This window comes from Trichechus manatus, unplaced genomic scaffold, assembly GCF_000243295.1.
Source record: "Trichechus manatus latirostris isolate Lorelei unplaced genomic scaffold, TriManLat1.0 scaffold00009, whole genome shotgun sequence".
Taxonomy (NCBI): domain Eukaryota; kingdom Metazoa; phylum Chordata; class Mammalia; order Sirenia; family Trichechidae; genus Trichechus; species Trichechus manatus.
Window position 1 is genome coordinate 8,692,538 of NW_004443945.1, and position 25,477 is coordinate 8,718,014.

The window sequence follows — 25,477 nt, forward strand, 5'->3', positions numbered from 1 at the left end:
TACTAGACCACAGTGTTGAACTCATTGTCATTTGATTATTATTGGACACACTGAGACGTTCTACCCAGAAGGCAGACCAAACATATCTGGTGTAGAGCATCACCAAAGTATGAGGAAACAAAAGGAAAGAAAAAAATTCCTTTGGAATGATTTTAGGTTTTGATAGTTATTATGGAAAAAACTAAGACCATTGTTGGAGTTTATTTGACTTATTTCAGTCTTTATTATTGTTTTTATACTGACTTTGTGCGTGCGTGCGTGTGCGTGTGTGCGTGTGTGTGTGTGTGTGTGTGTGTGTGTGTGTGTTTGAGAGGAGAGAGCAGTGGTGAGAAGTAGGGAGTGCCACTATATATAACTTTTTCAGATGTCAGTGCCTCTAAAGGTCTTAAATGGGCCCCAGTTTGAAGTAAACAGAATAATGGAAGCCAGTCTCAGGGATAGCAGTTCATCCATTTCATCGGTTTAGACACTCTACAATGCATCAGCAGTAGAGATCTGTTTTTTGGATACCTCATTTTGACCCCACTAGTAAGGTTTTTACTAACTGGAGTTATGTCATCACCCCACGTAGAGGAAATATAAGAAGCATCACTGTGAAAGTTATGGCTGTATTTACTGTAACGATGTTGAAGCTATTGCTTAGTACAAATTCATTGAGTACGCTTTATAAGAACTCAGAGGAGATACTTTTTTCTGATCTCAGACCAAGTTATAATTCTCCATAGAAACCAGTTTGTTTATCTGATGGATACTGTAAGTCATGGCAATGTTCATGTTTTCTCTTTTGCATTGGATTTTAGAAAGATTAGAGCCAGCTTTCCAGCCCAACTCTGAACTCTCGCATGGGACATTAAAGCTATATGTACCTACCTTATCCTTTCTTTTCTGGAATTTGAAAATCCATATATTAATTTTTCTTATTATAAATTTAATACATACTTAGTGAGAAAATTTAGAAAAATACACAAATAGATAAAAAAGAAAATGTAAAAATGTAAATCATGATATAATTCTGATATATATACACACATATATATACTTAAATTATCTGTCTTAATTCCCTTGTTTATTTTAATTTCTATTCTGTTTCGCATGTTAAATATAATTTTATAAGCTAGACTAAATATATATTGAAATAAAACAGAGTATAGCATTCTGATTTCTATAATTTATTGGCTAGAGTAATATAGCATGCTTTGTTCATTAAAAGAAAATTATAACTATCTCAATTTATGGGTACACATGTGAGGATGCAAAATAGTACACTCACCATTTCTAAGAATAGTAAGGTCTGTGTAGTTGGCCCAACAGCTGCTAAATGGAATTGTTGTATTTCCACTAAGACCACTGACTTGGTTATTATTGGAGTCCTTTAGTATGGCCTTCAAAGTAAGTGAAGTAATCCCAACTGATACACAATTACCCTAAAGGGAAAAAAAAGTAGAGAAATGTAACAATTGTCTTGTTACTCACTTTTTTTTTAAGACATGAAACATAACCTTCATTATAAATTTAAAATCTAAGGAAGCTCCCTTTTCCCATTCAAAGAATTCATAAATATAAGCAGCAGAACAAATTCATTTAAAAAGAACATTATTTAATTGTTTAAAGATGATATCCACTGGCATTAGTCCAACTTCTGAGAGGCAGTGCAATCCTCAGGTAGCAAGAGTATCAAGATTAATTAAGTTGACTCACTGTCTAAAATTTATAGCTTAATTCCTTCACTTAAATAAAGCTCTGAATTATGACTTACATCAGAATCTACTGCCTTTATTGAAGGCTGCTGGGAAAATGGCTTTCCTGGCTGTGCTGCCTCTGGCTGAGTGATAACTGAGAGCGAGGACACAAAGGCCACATAATGAACAGGATATGCAGACCTTTCAACTGGTTGGGCAGTCACCTGTAAATGGACAGGAATAACAAAAGGGGTTTTTCACATGATAAACTGCAGTCAGCAGCTAATGTATCTCAGTCAGGTTAAGTGTAATAGTCATTGTTTATTAAAAAATATGTTCAATATGTGAAATTAATATTATTACAATACTTCCTCTAGATAGAATTCATGAAGCATTGTTATAAATATTCAAAGCAAAGCACTGTTTGTACCAATAAACAATTTTTTAAATATATGCTCCTTTTTCCATTTACTTTATTATCTTCTTAATGATCCCATAAAAAAATAGCCAATGGCAAATTAGAAAGAGATGCCCTCTAAATTACTGCCTTGAAATACCACATGAAAGTTAAAATAAGAATTAAGTAACAATTTTTAAAAGAGTTAAGATGATATTTTCTAGCTGCATTTTCTTACCTTATTCCAGCCAGAATCACTTGGGCTGGGGATAGGATTAGTAATAAACATGGAAGAGACATTAAATCCAAGGACACTACTGAGTTTTTCTAAGATTATAGCTTGTCCAAGTAAATCAGCAACTTCCTGGAGTTCAGATAATTGCATCTGATCTATGGGGAAACAATATTATGACATCTGGATTATTGGAATATAGAATTGTGAGAACATGTGACTATTTCTCTTCAGTTTCATTTGCACTGCTCTATCCACGTTATAGAATTCTAAGGCTTTCTAATTGTACCCTGAGCTAAACATGCTAAAATCATATTACTGAGGCTGGGAAAATGAAGAACTCTGTAGAATATGTTTTTAAGCTGTAATTAAAATAAAAATATATATATATAAGAAAATTGAATGGAGGCATAGCGGTAAAATATGTTTGAATTTGATACTTTCCCACATCACTCTTTGTTTAGAAGTGAAGTACCATCATGTATGTCTATCAATGCATATTATTTAAAAAAAAAGTGTTGATTTTGGAGCAGAAGAATAATCAGTATCCATCGAATTGACAGTATGTATATTAATAAGATAATAAAGTTGTCATTAAATTACCAACAAAATGTTACTTTCTCTGGACATATGACAATTGTCAAGGTTAGTTCTAAAGACATATATAGTTTCTGTTCTCTTTTTCTAGTTTGCCAAGTCTGGGTTCTTCCTCTTAAAACTGCTGCCCCGATCGATAGTGCTCCTTAGCTTATGAATCGGCGCTTCCATTCACCATATTCCTTTGTCAGAAGCCTGACACTTTTTCCTTGATCCCTTCTTCTATTTCATCTATCCCCACATCATATCTAATCAGTTACCAATTTCTAAATCTCTCTGTTCCCCCTCTATAACCCTAGTCAATGCCATCATCCCTGGGGTTACTAAACCAGTCTCTAAACTGGTTTCCTTATATCCATTCTCGCCCCCTTCCATTCCATTTCATACCTGTTGTCAGAGTGATCTTTAAAAAAACAGTTGTAACCAGAATAACACTTTGGAGTATGGTAGGCCTTGCTAATCCTTCATTCTTACGTATCCTGCACCTTGTTAATCAAGAGTCAAGCACTGAGGACTTTTATCATTGAATTTCTTCCACTAAGGCTAAGCCATGAGACTTAGTGTATCCAGGAAGAAGGAGACAATATTTTGAGGCAGTGGGTTTCATATGACACTGAAAACCACAGTCTTGGGGAATTTCAGTTCCCAGTTTAAAAGGTCTCTTTTGAGTGACTCAGTCTCTTTTGGATAAATGCTCAGTCTTTCAGATTTCCCTCACTTCCTCAATGACACTCTTCTCCAAGATGGCTTCCCAGGTGGTAGCAGGTCAAAGGTGCTTCATGCCCATGTAATACTACTACTACTTTGTCCTCACTGGCTTTTGGTACAGAGTGACAGGTCTGGTCTGGTCTTCACTGTAAACAGGTTCCCTCTCTCCGATTGACATGAGAAGGCATCCATTACTGTTGACTGCCACCTAGAAACCAAAGACCTTAACTTGAAGTTCTCTTATTCCTGACTCAAGGACTCTGCCTGTACAGAGGTCTCCTCAGCACTTGTGACCCCTTTCTAAGATATCCTGGAATTATGGATATTCTGACACTATGAGAAGGCTGTGGGGAGCCAGGAGTACCACTGCATGCACATCTTTCTTGCTGCTTCCCAATAATGCTGCTGTGATATTGTCCCAAGCCAAGTTATAGGGCTTTCCTAGAGACTGGAAACCCTATCCCAGTCTATGTCTGGGAAATATGCCATTAGCCTGTCCCTGCACCCTGCCCCTATCCTATACCTATCTGGATATGTCTGACTAACAAATTAAAAGTGCTTTAAGAGGATAGGGAGTTATAGAGGTTGAGTGTGAAGAAATTTAGATCATATACAAGAAATAAGCCACAGTTTCTTTGAACATCTAAGTGGTTAATACTGTAAATTTTGGACCCTGCTACATTTAAGGGCTTGCCAGGGATTTCAAAGAGTCACTGAGCCATCTGTGTATACACCATAAACCCATTACACTCCTAGACTAAATTAATGAGAGGCTAAATTATGCTGAATCCAAAGCCCTGAGAAGGAGAGCCCCTTGGTATACAGACACCATTTTGAGAGAAGTAGATAAGAGAGCTAGAATCTGAACGGTTGAGCATTTACCCAAATGCCCAAACTGAGTCATCCAGGGAAATGATTTAAACCAGCAGAGATGCCTCTGATGGGACAGTCTGGCTTATTTTTATCCCTGATAACCTAGTAATGGGAAGCGAGGAACACAGAGGGGAGGTGATGGCTAGTGAAGATGATTTAATCAGTTGTAAGAAATAAAGAACACGTTCTTTGCACATCTGCATTTGTGAGTTCACTATGGAAATCTAACCCACCACTCCACTGCTCAGAATCTCCAAGGGTCTACCCTTAGGAAAACGTCCACAGTTCTTTTGGCTTACAAAGCTCTCCAGGATCTAGCACCTGCCTACGGTTCAGCCTCATCTCCAGCAGCTTGCTCTTCCTGGCTCCCTCCACTCCAGACTATTGGACCTCTTCCAGTTCTTCAGACAAACTCTTATCAACCATTTCCTCAGCCTGACACACTCTTTTCCCTCTACCCCTCCTCTTTGCATTGATTAATCTCTCAGTTACAATATCATTTCTTTAGGTAGGCCTTCCTGGATCTTCCATATTAGGTCAAATTCTTTTGCTAAATTTATCAATTGTTGCAATAAAACATAGGGACTGAAATTCCTTTACAGGTCAAAAATTGTTTGAGATTACAGAAGCAGAGAAGGGAAAAGGTTCTGTGGGCTCTGGGCGCAGGGGTGGTGGGGTTTCCTGAGGCCTGGCTCACCAGACACTGATAGGGTTATTTGTGGATGTGGATTTGGTAACTACATTTCTCTATCTCAGACCTCCACTACTCTTACCTGTAATGTCATTGTTTATGAACTGAGTGGGAGGATCTCCAATTTCTAATTCAATTGTGAGTCCGGTGGATCTCTTTGCTCGCAAACTCTTCCTTCGTATTATGCTGCTGACATAGATTTTGTCACTTGGTATGTTTAGGAACAAGGCGAGATTTCTAACCAGATTACGGGAACTATAAAAATCATCTTCTGTTACAGCAGGTAGTTGGAAAGAAATAAATATGACTGCAACAGTGTGGATTTCAACAGGTATAGTTCCTTTAACCAAAAGGTAAAGCATCTGGTAGGTTCTATCGAAGTAGTTTTCACCAAGGACAGTGGAATTCAGGGTAGGAAGGAATTGTTCTATATAGAAAAAAGGCCAAAACAGCAGAGTTAAACATATTTATATTGTTTATCACAATTACCATGCAGTATTTAATATTTTTTTGAATTTTGAAAATTCTGAAACAATTCAACATTATCATTCTTTATTTAGACAACTATTTCATAAGAATGGATGTATATTAAAAACAAAAGCATTTAAAGAACTGATGCAAAATTAAAGTCAATCCTTTATATAATACCATTAATAATAATTATACGTTACATTTATTTAAAACAATTAGCTATAGACATGGTGTAAATGAAAAACTTTAATAATTAACTCACAGCCTATACTGTACTAGTAATGCCATTTATACATTGAGAATTTCAAAGCCTTGACCCAAGGTATTCGGTAATTTAAAAATATAAATTTAACTTTAGTAGCCATCTAATTTATGCAGTAATATATACTAACTCTTTTTTATTATTTTTTATTGTTGTAGTTTAAGTGCACATTTACAATTCAAGTTAGTCTCTCATACAAAAGTTTATACATACATTGCTATGCGACCCTAATTACTCTCCCTATATGTGACAGCACAGTCCTCCTTTCCACCCCTGATTTCCCGGGTTCATTCAACCAGCTCCTAATCCTCTCTGCCTTCTCATCTCGCCTCCGGACAGAAGCTGCCCATGTAGTCTCATGTATCTACTTGAGCTAAGAAGCACACCCTTCACGAGTATCATTTTATGTCCCACAGTCCAGTCCAATCTTTGTCTAAAGAGTTGGCCTCGAGAATTGTTTTAGTTCTCAGTTGACAGAGAGTCTGGCGGCCATGCTTTCCAGGGTTCTTCCAGTCTCAGTCAGACCATTAAGTCTGGTCTTTTTACTAGAATTTGAGTTCTGCATTCCACCCTTCCCCTGCTCCATCAGGGACTCTCTGTTGTGTTCCCTGTCAGGGCGCTATATACCAACTCTTAAAAGAATATCTACAATGCAGTAGGTTCCAATTTTAACAAAAAAAAAAAGTAAGGAAAAAAAAAACAAAGTATATTAAACTAAAACATCTCACAAGGATCTTACACCAGTGGAACAGGCTTGTGTCTCAGCATGAAAAATCTTTGGTTACTGTAAAAAAAAAATAGGGAACTGACTTTTGGACAAGCGATTGAAATTTTGTATATATAAAATCTTATATAATAAACGTTATAAGATTTTATGTATCAACAATGCCTGAAGGGTTGTAATAAATTCACTAACACATATTAATCCCAAAGGTTGTATTATTTAATAGTGATATAATGGACATGCAGCTTCTCACCACATCTCATAATGAGGCTTACTGAGAAAAAGAAATATTAAATTTTAGAAACAAGAAAGTGTTTCTTACAAATGTAATAGACTGTAGCATTAAAAAGTCATTTCATTATTACTATATGTATTTCTTTAGCACCAACTAGTATAAATTCTAGATGTGATTTGGCTGGAACATTTTGTGAATCTAATGAATGTGCTTTTGTATAAGTTCAAGCTTCTCGAGCTACGGTGATACTCATTTATCCTAGGTAATTTTCTCATGTAATGGAAGGAGCAGAGACATACACAATAATAAAACATTCTGAGTAACTCAAAAATATGTTTAGATTTGTAACACAGGAATATTAGTTGGCATCCCAAGTGCCAATGCAACAAGTTCATAAAAAGCATTGTTATTCCATAAAAAGAACAACAGCAGCAGCAACAATAACAACAACAAAAAACAGATCTACAAGAGAGCAGTGTTATTATTTTTAAAAAATGACTAAAATGTTGGGGAAACTTAGAAGGCACTGTAAAACTGGAATTAAAACCTAACTTTTTTTATTTGTAACCTATCTCCCTTATTTATTATTTTATTTAAGCTGCTATAGTATTGGAAAACAAGCTAATATTAATGGCAATGGGTGCTGGAGATGTCTGTCTAGGATTAAATATTTGCTGCAGATCCATAGTGGGCAAGATACTTATAAATAAAACAAACAAATGTATTATTATTAATGCCATTACTACTAAAATAAGTTCATCTACCACTATTTATTTTGCATCACTGTGGTCCAGATAATGTTCAAGACACAATAAGTAAACTATTATTTCCATTATAATGATGAGTAAACTCAGGTTTTAGTCAAGTTAACAAAGTTGTTCATGGTCACACAGCTTGTAACAGGAAGGGATTAGGGTTTGAAGTTAAATTTGTCTCACTCTAAATCCCGTGGCCTTAAACACTCTGCTATGTCACTACACTCTTAGGGTAAAGAAAGCTTTTCAAGTTTTAAAATTTCTCATTTAAGAATTGGAAGTCAAAAGGTCAACATTTGTAGTTACACAACAGTGTAGACTGAACTTGAATAAGTACAGGAATATATATCTATCTCCCACGTCTTCCCTTTGTTCCTTCAGCCCCATGAGTGGGGTAGCATCTTTCTTTAGTTAATATCCCTGTTATATCATACTGTCCCTTTTGCTTTTCCAGCCCTTCGGCACCCGTGTAATCAATTCTCTATATTAAATTCTGCCTGTTGGGAAGGTTTCTAATTTCCTGAGTTTGAACTATATAGCACTTGGCACCAAAAGTATTGTTTTAAAAAATAGTTAAAGATTATAAAAAATTAAGCTGTAAATATGTACAATCATTTGAACATAAGAAGTGATATTACTGACTCTTAGCTTATAAGAAGGCAATATAGCCCAGTGGCTAAAAGCATGGGTTCTACAATAGATGCCCTTGTTCTGTCCTTACCAGATCTGTGACCTCAACAAATAACTTCACCTCTGTGCTTCAGTTTACTCATCCATGCCTACCTTATAGTACTGTTATTAGAATATAATGAGCTAGTGTATGTAAAGCTCTCAGAATAATGCCTGGCACATAGTAATGCCTCTGGAAACATAAGCTATATTATTAGACGAAAGAGGGCTTGCTCCAAAAATAGTAAAGAATGTGGGTTACCTATTCATACTAACATGTCCAGTTTATATTATGATCTACAGCACACGTTTATGAAATGTTTAGCCAAGATTATGGGGTACATATACAAATGATAATAAGTAGCATATGTGGAGATGGCACGTATGACCCTGGTCAGTCTAACAAAAAGATTTAAATGAACAGAGTTAAATCCTTGTTTTACAAATACAGGCAAATGGGCAAGTTTAGCTTTTTTCAAATATTTCATTTAAATCGAGTTAAATTTACCCTATCTACTTCATGGGGTTCAGTTGATGCAATATACTAGCTTTTTTGGCAATACATCTGGTGATTTCTAATTTATTTAGGCTCTGACCGCTATGAAAAAAAAATAAAGCTGAAATAGGGTAGACATTCTAAGCAAAATCTTTCATGTACATAGGAATAACTGAATCCATGTTATATAGACTGAAAAAGTTCCCAGGGAGCAAAGGAATGTCCATCATGCACAGAACCTTACATCTGCATGTGTGCAGATAGATAAAGGTTCCATCAAGAGTGATCTTTCAGGGGACATATGTTATAAATGAGCACATCTTTGTATTTGGTGGACTATGGCTAAAAAACTTATTTTCTCCTACATTCTTCAATGGCTGCTGTTGTTGAACACTATCGATTTGATTCAGATTCATAGTAACCCTCTATTAAAACTAAAATTTTAATAATGAAACACTACAAAGGATTTTAGAGGTAACTAAGAACATATACATTAAAGGCTTGGATGATAACCAAAGGGTTGGCAGTTCAAACCTCCCGTCCACTCTGCAGGAGAAAGATGTGGCAGTCTGCTTCTAAAAAGATTACAACCTTAGAAACCCTATAGGGCAGTTCTACTCTGTCGTATAAGGTCACTGTGAGTTGGAATCGACTCAACGGCAGTGGGTTTGCTTTGGGCTTTAAGAACATATACCATGTGGACTATATTTTCCTGGGGAAATACCTGTATACAGGTGCCTATTAAGTTCACACCGTTTCTGTTGGGGGTTCCATACTGTATTTTTGGGGCAGACCAATGAATTGTTCACATAGACATCCAAACGCTGAAGTGTGGAAAAAAAAATTCCCACTCGAACAGCCTGTTAAAAATAAACAACATTCTTTGTCTTAAGAGAACAATGAAACAGAATATTTAGAATTCAGCACTTAAAAAATGTCCTTGCATAAACCTGTGAATTATTAAAACTAACTTTTATGGATTTAGAATAAAGAACTAAAATTTAAAAATAGGCTTACAGTCATCCATTCATATAGACATTACAACTTAACTCTTAACTGACGACAGTAGAAAATGTAATGTAAGAGAAAAATGGTTAGAGGAGTACCTCTAAATTAAAGAAAGTGTTCCTTCAAAAGGTAAAAAAGTACAGTAGAAGCTTTCAAAGCCAGGGGGAGGGGGAGGTAGTGCTCAATAGTGCTCTGTATAATGTGCACCACACAAAATTAGGTACTTCATCAATGCTGGAAAAAAAAAAGCTTATCTCTGAGAAAAATGTGGTAGTAAGCCTAATAAAAACAAGTCAAAATAACTATCCTCTTTGATTCAATTTTGTTCATTTTTCATGTTTATTTTCTTTACATTTCATGCTATGAGATATAACCATAAAGTAAGGAGACTGGCTTTTGTAAGGGCAGGGAGGTATTAATAAGCAGGGGACAGAGAGTCCAGGAAACTAAATATAGTTTTGGAATTCTCTTTTGATATTGTCTTCAGAGGCTCAGAATATTAACAGTCATATTACTTTGTAGTTACCATTCTTATTTTTAAAATTAAAAATATTATCTTTCACTCAATTTTTCTAAAACCAAAACTCGAATATCTCCTCTGAGCCAGGTGCTAGTCCAGTCTTTGGCAAAATCTCTGACTTCTCTGAGCTTACATTCTAGAGTGGGGAGGGAGACAATCAGTAACAGAAATAATATATGAAGCATATTAGAAGGTGATAAGTGCTATGGAAAAAAGGGAAGTTAGAGCAGAGTTTAAGAGTAATTGGAAGAGCCAAACTGGGAGAGGTATTGAGAGGTAGGATTTGAGCAAACATCTGAAGGAGGTGGGTGAGTTAGCCACCTACGGTAGAATATTCCAGGCAGTCACAATAGCTAAAAGTGAGGCCCAGGGTGGCAGCTTGCCTGGTATGTTGAGAAATGGTAAGGAGACTAGTGTGGCTGAGAAGAAGAGGAAGAGAGAGGGGTAAGGGGTAGGGGAGATTCCCATATGGCCTAGGAGGCCACTGTGAGGACTCTAGCTCTTATACAAAGGCAAATGGGGAAATTATTGCAGGGTTTTGAGCAGAGGAGTGAACTGATTTGACTTATGTTTTGTGTAAGTATCTCTCCGGCTACTGTTGTGAGAATCGACTATAGAGGGTGTTACGGATTGAACCGTCTATCCCCTAAAAACGTGTGTCAACTTGGCTAGGCCATGATTCCCGGTATTGTGTGATTGTCCACCCTTTTGTCATCTGATGCGATTTTCCTATGTGTTGTAAATCCTACCTCTATGATGTTAATGAGGCAGGAGTAGAGGCAGTTGTGTTAATAAGGCAGGACTCAATCTACGAGATTAGGCTGTATCTTGAGTCAATCTATTTTAAGATATAAAAGAGAGAAGCCCGCAGACAGACAGAGGGACTTCATTACTACCAAGCAAGAAGAGCCAAGAGCATGCGCGTCCTTTGGGCCCGGGGTCCCTGCACTGAGAAGCTCGTAGACCAGGGGAAGATTAATGACAAGAACCTTCCCCAAGAGCTGACAGAGAGAGAAAGCCTTTCCCTGGAGCTGGCACCCTGAATTTGGACTTCTAGCCTCCTAGACTGTGAGAGAATAAATTTCTCTTTGTTAAAGCCATCCACTTGTGGTATTTCTGTTATAGCAGCCCTTGATAACTAAGACAGAGGGGAAAAGGTAGAAGCAGGAAGATGAGTTGGGAGACAATTGCCTTAATCCAGATAAGAGATGATGGTGACTCAAACGGATGGTAGCAGTGCAGGTGGTGAGAAGTGGTCAGAGTCTGGGTTTACTGAAGGGAGAGTCAACAGGATTTGCAGATGGATTAGATGACTTTAAGAGAAAGAGAGGAGTGAAGAATGGTTCCAAGGTTTTCTCTTGCGCAACAGAAAGGTTGGGATTGCTATCACCTGAGGAGGAGATGGCTCCTGTCTTTACTCCTCTCTCTGATTCATCTCATCACTGTCCTTTCTCCACATCTCTGACACTCTGGAACTTTTAGTCTCACAGTCATAGAAAAGCAAATCTAAGTTTTAAAACTACTGCTTAACCTCACACTCTTTCCAAATGTCTTAGAGTATAGAGCTTTAATGGACACAGCTGAATTCACTTTACAGCAAAGATTTGACATTACTGAAGATATTTTAATAATGTACTACAATCTCTGAAGTAAATCCCAAGTAAATATTTCTGACATTTACAAATAATAGTACCATTGTAGAATAAATACATAATTCCAAGTGACTAGTTTTGACCGGGGTACTATTTTTATGTAAAAATTCAGATTTGCTTGCTAATTACATAAACCATAGGTCTCACAGTCACACCTCATATATGGAGAAGCAGAATCAAGTGTATATGGGAGGGTTTGGTACTCATACATGTGTTTAGATTCATGGAACCTGTGTTAATAGCCTTTTTAGTAATACCCTGATGGTCCTTGGCAATGAGCTGTTAGGCTGATGACGTTCTAGAGGACAGGGCCAGAAATATTGTCCTTAGCAGATAGGATTATGTGCAAATAATCAACACCAATGACTCTCAGAAATTATTTCCATCTTGCCTTACCTTGTTATGGTCAACATTAAGTAACATCAGTCGAAGATTCTGAGGGCTGGTGCCAGTGAAGTAAACTTCATAAGATTTGTTCAGAGCTACAATGCTATGAAACAGGGACAGTCTTCTCTGGCACGTGTATCCGGCACACCAGCCATGATCCTGTGGGCCTGAATCCACACAAAATCAAAGTTCATGTTCCTGTATTGTTACTTCCTATTAGTGCAATATCTGAAGGGTAATTGTATTAAAAACAAATTACAGTGGTCAAGGTCAGCATTTATACCCACTGTTTGTCAACCCATACAAGCTATTTCTCAAACACTGCCTTAAAAAGAAACACAGGGAAGCAACTCCTCTCTATTATCTTTAGTTTTACTGCCCAGGATAAGAAGGGTAAAGTGACATACTGATGAGGATTACATGGAAGGTCATTGAGGAAAATAATAGGTTTACATCTATCTCTAACAATCATTTTTGCCATTTAAGTCCAGGTCCCAAGGTGAGAGATTAAAAAAAAAGCTTGATCTTTTCTCCTGCCTATCAAATTTGAGTTTGGGTAGGGAATCAACTTTCTCAGGCTCTTTGCTGAGAAACGTGCTGTAATTAGTATGTTAAAAATGGGGTCTGCATGTGGAAGATAACATTTTGTATTTTTTTTTTAGATGGATTCATCAACTCTTTCTTTTACTCACTCATTTGTTCATTAATTTACATATTCAACAAACACTTAAGCATGACACTTTTCAATCATCCTCTATTGTATTTTAATTAAATAAATTTCGTTAAGGACTTTGATTATAGGTAGTATATACATAAGCATTGCAATAGTGTGTATTTGAGGACTAACAACTGAAGTATTCTGAGAACAAGTCTATAAACCCTCTAGAAAGTCAGGAGATTGTGGACACTTTTCTATCTGAATCCAGATATTTCCAGAACAGGTCTGACCTGACTTGCATAGCACATTTCTCTATTTCACTTCAGTTTTAAAGTGGCTGGGATTATACATATATGAAACATTGAGTAAAATATGGAACGGTGAATTTTATTGATGTATTTATTCATTAGCTTTGCTGAATTTCCTAGCTCACTTGGAAGTATTATCAATATTTATAACTGAACTTCAATTGAATTTTAAATCAATATGTACTTCTAAAGCTCAAGGAAAACATAACCTTTGCCTTAGCATCCATAATATAAATTCTACTTTTAAAATATACTTTCTTTGTGGGTTTTGAAAACAAACATAAAAAGGCTTCTACATATGAAATGAAAAATTCAGTGACAAAAAGTCATATTTTAAAAATAAATAAAACCAAATATTAAGATTTAAAACAAAATGTTAGTGGGATTCAATAACTTGTATCTTGGGACAATTTTTTCCCCCGGCTAGTGCAGCACATTCTAAGCTTCAGTGATTCTTCTAATGCCTTCATGATTTCTGACACGCTATTATTACTGGCTTAAGACTTTTCTTTAAAATGACGGTCATTTTTCAAAAATTTAAATTCATTTTAAAGACAAACTTTATGTCACTTTGAAGATGGAAAACTTCTGTTTACTGCCAGAAAAGGGAAATGTAAAAATAAACACAATGAAATCTTCCTCCACCACATAAAACAGCAATTTGAAAACATCTCTGTTATTTACTTACTGCTCTAAGATTTCCCATAATCTCTCTGCTTGGCAAGATCTGAAGGAAGGCATTTATGGGTTGATTTCAGGTCACAGAAATCAAGCGGATTGTATGTTGGGGTGGGAGATGTGGGGAGATACTTAAAATCATCAAACTCTACGGGATATCCTAATTCATTCTATTCTCTTTAACAAGTTTTAAAAATCTACATTTTTGTGGGGTATTGGTTATTTTGTTAAATCCTAGAATTTTTTAGTGCATATTATGATACTGCCAAGGCACAGAAATCTGTCTGATCCAGGGTATATGGCCTTTCAGCACATGAGAGACCCTAACCCAGCATGGGGACTAATCTTTGAGCCCCCAGTGTCATTTCAAGGATACACAATAAGTTCCTGGACTATGTTTTCAGCACCTTTAACTCACTTAAAAAGGCTTGGTCTCCTAAGTTGATCTGGATCCCTCATGGAGACCATTACCTTCCTTCTGCACTAGAGCCACCTGGAACCCAAACTGAAGGAACCTAGAGTCTGGAGCTTATCAAGCAGTTCTTGACAGTCAAAGAAATCAGAGATGAGAAAAGCACATTGTTTTCAAGATGTCTTCAGAAGATTCATGAGAATGAAAAATGAGTAGGCTAGGAAAACGCTTACTCAGATAGTCCACATTATCAAATTATCAGTTTTTTAATTTATGTAAGGCAAATTGTCTTTTTGGAGATGCTCAGGCTAACTTTTTTCTTCAAAATATTTATGCCATGTTATTAATATACGCATGAAGATCACTTCAGGAATAAGTCCTCCCACCTTGCGCCTCTTCTTCTAATGGTCAGTTTGGAACAACTGACCTGGCTGTCTAGTATGGGAGACTGCTAAAGAGTCATGTCTCTCCCCTGCACATAGATCTTTCTTACAAATGGAAGGCAAAGGAAGTTCTGATGTTTGTTAGTTTTATGTGGAAAATAATTTATGAAATGGTACCATGCTTTAATAAAAAGTGAATGCTTTAAGTAACTCTAGTTCATTTTCATTGAAAACTTACCATTAATGAGATCAACGTAACCATTGCTCACTATAGCCACTGGTGAAAGTCTTCGAGTTTCTGAGTCAGAATCCAGGCTTTCGATAACCATCATTGCATATTCCATCCCAAAACACCGATAGCTCTGCCACTCTGGAATGTATTTACAGGTTGCATCTCTAATAATTCCTAGAAACGTGTATATATTTGAGCAATGAAAAGGAATCTCTTTGCATAAGTACCCATATATTGTTTTTTTCTTTTTATAGAAGATTATTAAGTAGGAAATCTAAGTTACTGGTTGAGTACATCAATCATTAAAAATAAAAGATATACTTTGTTTAACAAAGTTCAGGATTAACAACAGAATAAGATCCAACCTACCTTTATAAGGTGCTTTCTCAGTAATAGGAATTCTACTTCCGTTAGGGAATGTGAGCATCACTTTAGGAATTCTGTAATCTCCAATTCCAAGTTGGCTGTTTCCATTCCATTCATATTCTGCCTGAGGAATCACTGAACCAGAATTCCCCAGAAAGGAGCCATCCATGTCTCTAAGAAAAGATTTCCTTTTGGCATCACAAACCATGTCTACACAATCAGATGGATTCACCTTACTGTTGAGAAAAGGTGAAAGGAATGAATACTTAGATTTAGTATTCCTCCCTTGCTCTTAGAGAGAAATTTGAATATTTGATAATGGGTATCAAAAAAAAGTGATTGATTGAATCCTGTCATTTCAGAAAAGATTCAAAGTGGGACCAAGTAGCATATATAATTATCTTTATAATGAGGTCTGTTTTTCCATTGTGTTGACTTGGTCTATTATTATGAATTCATTAACATTTCAAAAGGACACATTATACCTGTGGGATATAAAATTAGAATTCCATCTGGCTAATCCATATTTTGTTGAAGGGTAGATTTCCTATTTATGCATTGCTTACAATATGCTGATATTGCCCTATAGAGCTTGTGAATGGTTACTTTGCTTTATAGGACATATAAAATGCCTACTTTGGCAGGAAAGTCTTCATTATTATTTCCTTCTTTCTCTTTTTAGTGTGTTTTTAAAAATTATAAAAGTATTGCATGCTTATTATAAGATAATATAAATATTTAACAAAAGTTCAGTCCCCTTCACCTTCCTATCAAGCTCTTAGGCTCATCAGCAATTGCAAATTAATACATATTCATGCAGACCTTTGCCTATATACATAAACAGACAGGGCACTTGGCTAAGAAGGGGAAACTGGGTTGTTATTTGCCAACTTTTAGAGAATTTAGGGAATGAGTGCACTGCCTGGTAAAGACAATCTGGGAGAGCAACCACTGCAAGCACAGAATTCAAAAACATTATATTTGAAAATGCAATATTTTCTTTATGTTCTAAATATTTAAATTATATATTAAATCTGAAAGATTCAGTAACACTAAATAAGAGCTAATAGTTTTCTAGTGGAGAGGGACTCTAAAGAGTCAAAAAACACTGCAGTGCAACAATTATTAGATGAATAGGTGTTAGGCTGTCGTCAAAACAAAATCAGACCAAATCAAACTATTTATGAAATACTGTGTTTCTCTGAAGAGATGTCTATTTAATTAGACAGCATTATTTCTTGTCTTTCCCCCTATAACTGAAAATGGTCCAAGATCTCTAATAGAAAGGTTTTTTTTACTCCAGTATTGTCTGATATCTGAATTCCTGGCCTGTGCCTCTTAGGAAAAGTAGTAGTTACTGCCTATATTCCTTTAAGACTTAGAATCTAAGTGATGAGCTTCTAGAAATATTCTGATACCAACTGATTAGAAAAAATCACTGTTCAAAGTTTCTGCATATTCACAATCACAGTGATTATAATGACTGACATTTAATTTCTAAGCACAGGTTGAGGTACATGTGATAATCAGAAAGTAATTAGTAGCAAAACCAGAAAGGAAAACAGAAGAAATGATAGAGGTGTCTCTTCCCCCTTAATGACTACTGATGGAGAGATATTAATGTGGAACACACTTCTGACCCCATATCTATCTTTTATTTAATGACAATGTTACTGGTAATGCATGGAAAAAAATAGTGTGAGAAAACAGACATATTAAGGCCCAGCTTCTTAAGCTTAACTGAGAACACTTAGATTTGTTATTAAATAGTCTTAATTTTCATAATGCTGATTAAAGTTTTGTAGAAATTAGCAGTTATTTTAATATAGCAACTTTCTCAGATCTGTGGCAAGGAAAGGTGAAAAGGAAAAATATAAAAATAGGAAAGAAAAACTGAGTTTTCATATATTTTACCTTATATCAGGCCTATGTATAAGTATTTTTGATTGTTCAGTAGTATCAACCAGCTGTATGTTCTTCACATGGATTGGATGTTGTAAATCTTCATTTAAAGGGTTAGTAATAAATATTACATTAGTTTCACCTGAACAAACATTCTTAAATCCAACAAATGTTAAACCTAAAAAAAACAAATAATTAAAAAATTCTTTTCTATAGAAAAAAGGTAAAATCAGATTCATTTCATGCACATTTCACCAAACACATCCTTTGGAACTACCTTGAACATAGAGCTCTTGCTTGATGTGGTGGATAAGTCTACCACTTATATTAGCAAGTCTATGGCTATCTGTGGTAGACTGTTGCCTCTCTGTATCCATACCATTGAGTAGTGCTCTCCCACACTGTCTCTGGGTTTGGCCACATGACTTGCTTTGGTCAATGGGCCGATAGTAATCATGATATTTACAAAGATCTGAAAAGTGACTGCATATTAGCGTCCGTTCTCTCTTGGTGCTCTTGGGAATTATGTGATTTCCAGCATAGAAATAACCTTGGGTTAGTTTGCTGCAGACATGTGGTTTTATCACCCCCATCATCCTAGCCAATGGCCAGGGCCAACCATCAGCAAGTACCAACCACCAAACATGGAAGTGAGGCTATCGTAGACTAACCAGCCCCTAGCCACCCTGTAAACTGATACCAATCTAATGACTAAGTCTAGGTGAGGTGAGCAGGAGAGCCACCCAGCTGAGCAATTTGCCAATCCACAGAATATGAGCTAATCATATTTAAAGTTCCTAAATTTGGGGGGTGATTTTTAATGCAAATTATTAAAACATTATTGTTCTCTTGCCCTCTTTGCAAAGAACAGTATTGTGAGAGCAAAAGAGAGGAATTATACACAAAAGGAGCTGCATAACTTGGCTAAAATGTACTGGCAGGATCCAGGAGAATATGTCTGAGAGTGAATTGTGATGGTATTGGGTCAAGGGGGACAGAATATAAAGCTGGATAAGGGGGAGTGTGTCAATATGGGGTATTCTTCCATCACATAGGATTTAAAACTCTGAGTGCCAGCAACCAATGACTAACTAATATGGGAGTATGAAAGGCCAGATTCCTTTCCCCACCAAATGTGAAGTCAACTCAGTGGTGCAATTTACACTTCAGAGCTCTTGGCAGGATCAAGTGAAGCTATTTCTCCTTGCTTAGCAGTTTCTCTTGCCCTATTGTTTCCCTGACTCCCTTTCTCCTGAGAGCACTCCTTCAAGAAACCACTTGCACAAAAATTGTCATCTAAGGCACTGCTTCTAGGGCATCCAACCTAAGACAACCATCATTCATATATTATCTTTTCAAATGATATGTTTTAAAAGAAAAACAGTTATTTGTGTTCCTTCAAGAAACTTCATTCATAAGACTCCAATTAATAAAGAAATTTTTACTCCTATATGCTATTTATAATCTTCCAGAATATCTTTTTATTAAAAGCAATATATGTTCAATTAAAACCTATAATGCATGTTAAATGATTTTCTCCAAAGGTATCACCATGACAAGTAACACTGAAAAATGATGGTCACATGTTTCACAATTCTAGGACTTAAACTCATTGGGAATAATATGTCAAAACTTAAATGTCTAATTTATTGAACTGCTTTATTTTGAAGAGACACTGGTTAAAATTATCATGGAAGGGAGATTTGCTAAACTGAAATATAGAATGGCACAGGGTATTTAAAGACAAAATGGAAAAATAGCTTATGTGTTCTTGACAGTAATTTATATATAATTATTTTACATTTCTAAGGAGGCAGCCTGGTTCAGTGAAAGAGTAGTGAATTTTGAGTCAGGAGATCTTGTTTCTAATCCCAGCTCTGCTACTAGTTGTGGAAATTGGCAAATCACTAAAATGTCTCTTAAGGTTGTAAACTTATATAAGAAGGTTTTTATAAATTATAGAAATTAATTAATATTAAATCACTATACCAGCGTCTTTAAATAATATTTTAGAAAGAAAATTAAATGTCAAATCTTCAATATATAAGGATTTTGCCAGGGAACCATTCTTGAAATTGACTCTGATGTCTGATTTCTTTGCTTGTCATATTGAGCAGGTTCATATAAAACTTCATTTAAATCATTATTTTTTACTAACTATGAAACATTATTAGTAATACTCTACATATTCTTTATAGAGCTTAATTGAGCAAAGGATGATATTTAAACTTACCTGAGACATCCAAAAGGCCACTGATGGCATTGTAACTCATGATTCCTGCATGGGGCTTCCGGGGTGCCATGTTATGTGCCGAAGCAAAAGTAGGCCAGCAAATGCCACTTCTCCCACCTTTTACAGAAGAAAAAAAAATTAATGAAATTTGAATATATGTTCATATGAATACTAATATTAAGGTTTCCAAAATTTTCACCTGATGGAGGTCTAGAACTCCGGTGGGCAACAGTAAGTTCAATATTAGGATCATCATTAGTTAGGACATCAGAGCAATTAAATGCAGGGCTGCTTCCAACAATTAACGATCTCTATTTAAAAAAAAAAAGTTGAATAGTATAGTTTTAATAATAGCTATTCCTAAATCAAAATATAATGATGAATAATGCTGTATTCCACTATAGCAAAAGACAACTAAAAGTTTCAAGAAGTAGATCATTCATTAAACAAAGATGCTTTTTGCCCTTAGTGGAATGACACTCAAAGTGGGAGGGGGACAACAGATTTGTAGTTATATATAATGACATGTTATGTTTCTATAACAGAAAAATGTCCAAGGTACCAACAAAAACCAAACCCAGTGTTGTAGAGTCAATTCTGGCTCATGGTGACCCCATGTGTTATAGATTAGAACTGCTCCATAGGGTTTCTTGGCTGTAATATTCACAGATTGCCAGGCCTTTCTTCCATGGCACAGCTGGTGGGTTTGAACCACCAGCCTTTAGGTTAGTTGTTGAGTGCAAACCATTTGTGCCACACAGGGACTTCTGTCCAGAGTACAGTAGGAACAAAAGTGGAGGGAGTATCAATACCACCTAAGCAGGTTCAGGAAAGGTTTCATATAAGAAGTGAATAATTTAACCAACTGTTGCAAGATGAACAGGTGATGAGTAAGAAGAGGTGGAGAGAGGGGATAGGAGACAGAGGGATGAAAACCTTCCAGCAGAGGCCAATGAGAGCAAAGGCAGGGAGGTGTTGACTAGCCAAGGGTAGAAGTCAAGGAGATCATTCTTACTAACTCTTCAATAATTTTACACTCAAAGAGTTGTGAGGCTGTATTTATTTCTTACCTTAACTTGCACTTTTTTACTGGAAATTTTGTGAGATACAGCAGCTGGCATGTAAATCATTGAAAAAATGGCCATTCCATTGTCAACCAGGGTCATGTTAGAGATATGCACACTCTCTGTGGTCTGTAATACAATTTGTAGGTTACATAGTACTAAGGAAATCATAAAAGACAATATACAATCACCATCGTGGATCACATTTACCTGAAAATAAATTCCATAATCCCAGCATGTCCAAATGGTAAATCCCTGTATCAGAGAGCATCCAGGAAGGCCATCTTGGTTCATATAAATACCATATAAACCTCCATGGGCTTCATTGTCAAACCACTTTTCCATGGGACTCGACTGGCCTTGAAAGGAAATAAAGAAACACAGAATTAATATCACAAGTCATGTTATGCAATTTTAATAAGCAATATCAGCTAAAGTTAATAAAATTCTTCAAAAATATATATATAAATTTGATCACTTTGTTAAAGCTTACATCTGAATTATATATATGTATGTATATACGTATCTATGTAAAATAATATTTTTTATGGCTCTGCCATTTATGGTTTTCTCTATTTACTATTTACTCTTTCTAATTTGTCTCTTCATTGTTATTGAAAATAACTGTAAAATCATTTGCAAAAGGTTGCTTTACTGCATCTGATTAAACTAAACACGTATTTTGTTAGAAAAGCATGGAGTCTGGATCCAAACAAGCCTAAACTTAAAACACAATAATACCACTTGCTGTTTTAGTGAAATGCTTCCCCAGTGTGCCTTTTGTTCCAGTTTTTTTCTGGTCATTCATTTTCAAGTTAAGGGTCACCTCCTTAGAAGGCCTTCCCTGATATTCGATTCAAAGTAGTCACTTTATGTTGCAATTAAAATTTTTTCATTTGCTATTTTATTGATTACTGATCTGCGTATTATCTATCTCCTCTCTCCTGCTAGGTTGTAAATTTTAAGAGAAGACACTGTGTCTAACTCATTCACCATCTAGAATATTTCTGGAGCCTAGAAGGTATTATAGAGACAGGGGCTCATTAAATATTTGTTGAATTAATGTATGTATGATCTTGGGAAAGTTGTTGAACCTTTTAGAACCTCAATTTCCTCATATGTAAAAAGTTTTAATGCCTAAGCAGTTTATTTCAAGATGAAGGGAGGTAACCCACATAAAGTGCCTTGTTTCTCCAAGAGGATGAAGGCAGAGAACTGTATATAGTGTTTTTTTTTTAATGTAAACACAAACAATATCAATATATTATTTTCTTCCACAAAACAGACTAGCTGCAAAACAGTATTATAAGAATATTCTGGAGATATTGCCACATCAATACACAGAGCTCTTGTTCTTTTTTTAGAGGGGCCTACTGCTTCAATCCCCCATGTGTCTGTCAGTTTGTCACACTGTGGGGGCTTGCGTGTTGCTGCGAAGCTATACCACCGGTATTCAAATACCAACAGGGTCACTTATGGTGGTGACTAAGGTGCGCCTAACCCAAGCCATAGTGTTTTCAATTGCCTTATACGCATGCAAAAGCTGGACAATGAATAAGGAAGACCGAAGAAGAATTGACGGCTTTGAATTATGGTGTTGGTGAAGAATACTGAATATACCATGGACTGCCAAAAGAACGAACAAATCTATCTTGGAGGTAGTGCAACCAGAATGCTCCTTAGAAACAAGGATGGCGAGACTTCATCTCACATACTTCGGACACGTTATCAGGAGGAACTAGTCTCTGAAGACGGACATCATGCATGGTAAAGTAGGTCAGTGAAAAAGAGGAAGACCCTCAACGAGATGCATTGACACAGTGGCTGCAACAATGGGCAAGCGTAACAATGATTGTGAGGATCGCGCAGGACCGGGCAGTGTTTTGTTCTGTTGTACATAGGGTTGCTATGAGTCGGAACTGACTCAACAGCACCTGACAACAACAACAACAACAACAACTGCTTCAACATTTGGCTTTACCAAAGTTTATACAACTAGTTTACCATGATTAGACACAGGGTAGACTATGATGGGATGAATAACCCTGTTCACAAATAATTTCCTAATTTTGTAGAGTCAGCTCTTAGCTAGATTATCAGAAGTGGGATTGCTGAGTTAAAGGTAAATGCACCTGTACTTTTGGCAGATATTGCTAGATTCTTCTATGTAGGATTTATATACCATTTTGTCCTTCAACCACCATGTATAAATGTTCCCATTTCCCAACAGCCTTGCCAAGAGATTAGCTGTTCAGTTAGTTCTTGATTTTTACTAATCTGATAGACAGAAATATATCTGAGAATTCTGTTCACATCCTTTGACTTTTTCATGCTAGCAGTTTTTAACATATAAATTAAAAGAAAAATCTGTTGCTGTTGAGTCGATTCCAACTCATAACACAGAATAGTGGCATATTCCTATAGACATGCTTAGAAGTGCTGTTTAGAGATGTAAATAACCTTGAATCTAAAATCATAACAATTTTAGATGAGGGAGGGATTTTAGAGATTCTATAAGTCTAAAAAAAAAATGAAAGTAGTAGTGGGATAAGATACTTATGGTTCAAATACCAACCAAATCAAGAACTGAAGTTGTTGTTAGCTATAGTTTTGGATAATAAACTTGAAAAACAAAGTTATCTTTAAAAACCTATCCATTTTTCTTTTAACTAAATGTTAGCTTGAAATAATTCAGCATGTTGAGTTCTTTCAGTACACAGAAGAAAGAGGTATCATGTATTGAACTGACCAACAGTAGTTACTGATTTCTAACAAATATGGACAAGTTACAGCCTAGTTATGGTTATTCTATTCCAAATGACTTACTTGAGCAAGGTTCACCATCAATGCGGTATCCTGCCCTTCCAAATCCAGCAACTACATTATTTTGTAAGACTGTATTGGTCCCTCTATTTATCTAGTGAAATGATAAAGAGAATGCTTTGGGTCAGGCTGTTTCACAAACAATTATACAATGAGAGCACATTTGTAATATACGTAGGAAAACACTTATAATTATGACTACACTTTCAAAAGGAAAAATTTAATTCATTGCTCTCCTCATTCCAACATATTACAAATGACATATTAAAATTACATTAGGTTCAACTGCCTCCTTTGCCATGAGACCAGAAGAACTGGATGATACCTGGCTACCATTACTGGACATTTTGATCAAAAATTCCATAGAAGAATGCTGATCAAAAGAGGGAAAATGTAGAACAGAATTTCAAATTTTTATGGCTTCTAGACTTTCTGGAGCCACAGAGGGTGGACAAACTCCTGAAACTATTGCCCTGAGATAATCTTTAAACCTTAATCCAAAAATATCCCCTGAAGTCATCTTAAAACTGAACAATAGTTTAGTTTAACTAGTAAAAAAAGATCTGCCTTGAGCATCATGCTGTTATAAGAACTATCTCTATGAAATCTAATTGACAACAGCTACCCAAAAGATTAGATAAGAACCTTAGGAAGCAGTAAGTTTATACTAATGAGGAGGAACAACTCAGAAAAGGAAGGTAAGAATGGTTGCACAACTCGAAGAATGTAATCAATGTCACTAACTTGTACCTGTAGAAACTATTGAATTAGTGTATATTTTGCTGTGTATACTCTCAATAACAACAAAATAAATAAAATTTAGGAAAAAATTACATTAGGTTCTTGGTGTGAAATCATCACTGGGTAGTATATGCTGGACTTTGTTAGAAAACTGTATTAAAGAGATTATTGTTTATTTCAGTCGCAGAATCCACTGGATATAGTTTTTTATAAGCTATAGATCAAATGTGAGTATGATAGCAAGATTATAAGTATTTTATCACTCTTTTTTGTTCTATTCTGTTACCAATTTGATTTATTAAGAAAAAAACCATAAGATTCAATAAAGCCATTCATTAGTTTAAATAAAATCTGCCATAATAAAAAACTAGGTTAGCATGAATGTTAGGTAATTGCAAAACAATCTGACTTCATAAACTAAGCCAAAGTGGTAGGAAGTAAAAGTACAGAGCAGAGAAGGGTTAATTGTTCCCTGTGGTGTCAGCAAAACAGACAAAAGTCTCCATCATTTAAATCATATTAAATAGCCTCATTTTTAAAGATAATGATAAAAATAGCATCAAATGGAATCCATAAATGTACAATAAACACCATTTTCTTTCAAAAGCCATAGTTAACTTTAAAGATTTTGAATTGACATTTGATTGCATTCTAACATCTATAAATAGATGACAAGAGAACATTTTTACCTCGTAAGTGTATTCTAAGTTTCAGGCTTTCAAATTTTACTTTAAAGTAATTATAAATAGTTATAAAAAAACAAAACTCAGTCCTGATCCTGCTTTTGGAGAGGCCTATTTTAAATTCCTTTTGTTTCTCATGGATATATAAATAATATAAAAACCAGAGAAAGCTGACTATCTTCTCCTCCAAAGCGTTTCTTCTGTACTTTCTATTTTCTTGTTGCAATCTTGCTTCAGTGGCCTGGTGGTGCAGTGGTTAAAGCACTTGGCTGCTAACCGAAAGGTTGTCAGTTTGAACCTACCAGCTGTTCCACAGGAGAAAGATGTGGCAATTTGCTTCTGTAAAGTTTTACAGGCTTGGAAACCCTATGGGGCAGTTCTACTCTGTCCTATAGGGTAGTTATGAATCGGAATCGATGGCAGTGGGTTTGGTTTTGGGTTTCAATCTTGCTTCACATCTAAGTAAAGACCTACAATAATTGAAGAAACGTCATGGGAACCAAAATCAAAAATTAAAAAAAAAAACCCATTGTTGTCGAGTTGATTTCGACCCATAGTGACCCTACAGGACAGGGTAGAACTGCCCCATAGGTTTCCAAGGAGTGACTGGTGTATTTGAACTGCCGACTTTTTGGTTA

General features: G+C 35.8%; 1 protein-coding gene across 1 annotated transcript in view; it reads right to left on the reverse strand.

Annotated features, from left to right (window-relative positions):
- PKHD1L1 (PKHD1 like 1) overlaps positions 1-25,477 on the reverse strand; it is a 194,385-nt gene that overhangs the window by 3,093 nt on the left and 165,815 nt on the right. The window contains exons 63-76 of the mRNA XM_023725912.1: positions 23,419-23,509; positions 20,803-20,951; positions 20,599-20,721; positions 19,728-19,839; positions 19,529-19,645; positions 17,308-17,473; positions 15,397-15,629; positions 15,034-15,201; positions 12,366-12,523; positions 9,514-9,649; positions 5,260-5,604; positions 2,315-2,466; positions 1,757-1,903; positions 1,271-1,424 (exon numbers count right to left, since the gene is read on the reverse strand). Coding sequence (XP_023581680.1) covers positions 1,271-1,424; positions 1,757-1,903; positions 2,315-2,466; positions 5,260-5,604; positions 9,514-9,649; positions 12,366-12,523; positions 15,034-15,201; positions 15,397-15,629; positions 17,308-17,473; positions 19,529-19,645; positions 19,728-19,839; positions 20,599-20,721; positions 20,803-20,951; positions 23,419-23,509 — 2,251 coding nt within the window. The remainder of the gene's footprint in view (positions 1-1,270; positions 1,425-1,756; positions 1,904-2,314; positions 2,467-5,259; positions 5,605-9,513; positions 9,650-12,365; positions 12,524-15,033; positions 15,202-15,396; positions 15,630-17,307; positions 17,474-19,528; positions 19,646-19,727; positions 19,840-20,598; positions 20,722-20,802; positions 20,952-23,418; positions 23,510-25,477) is intronic.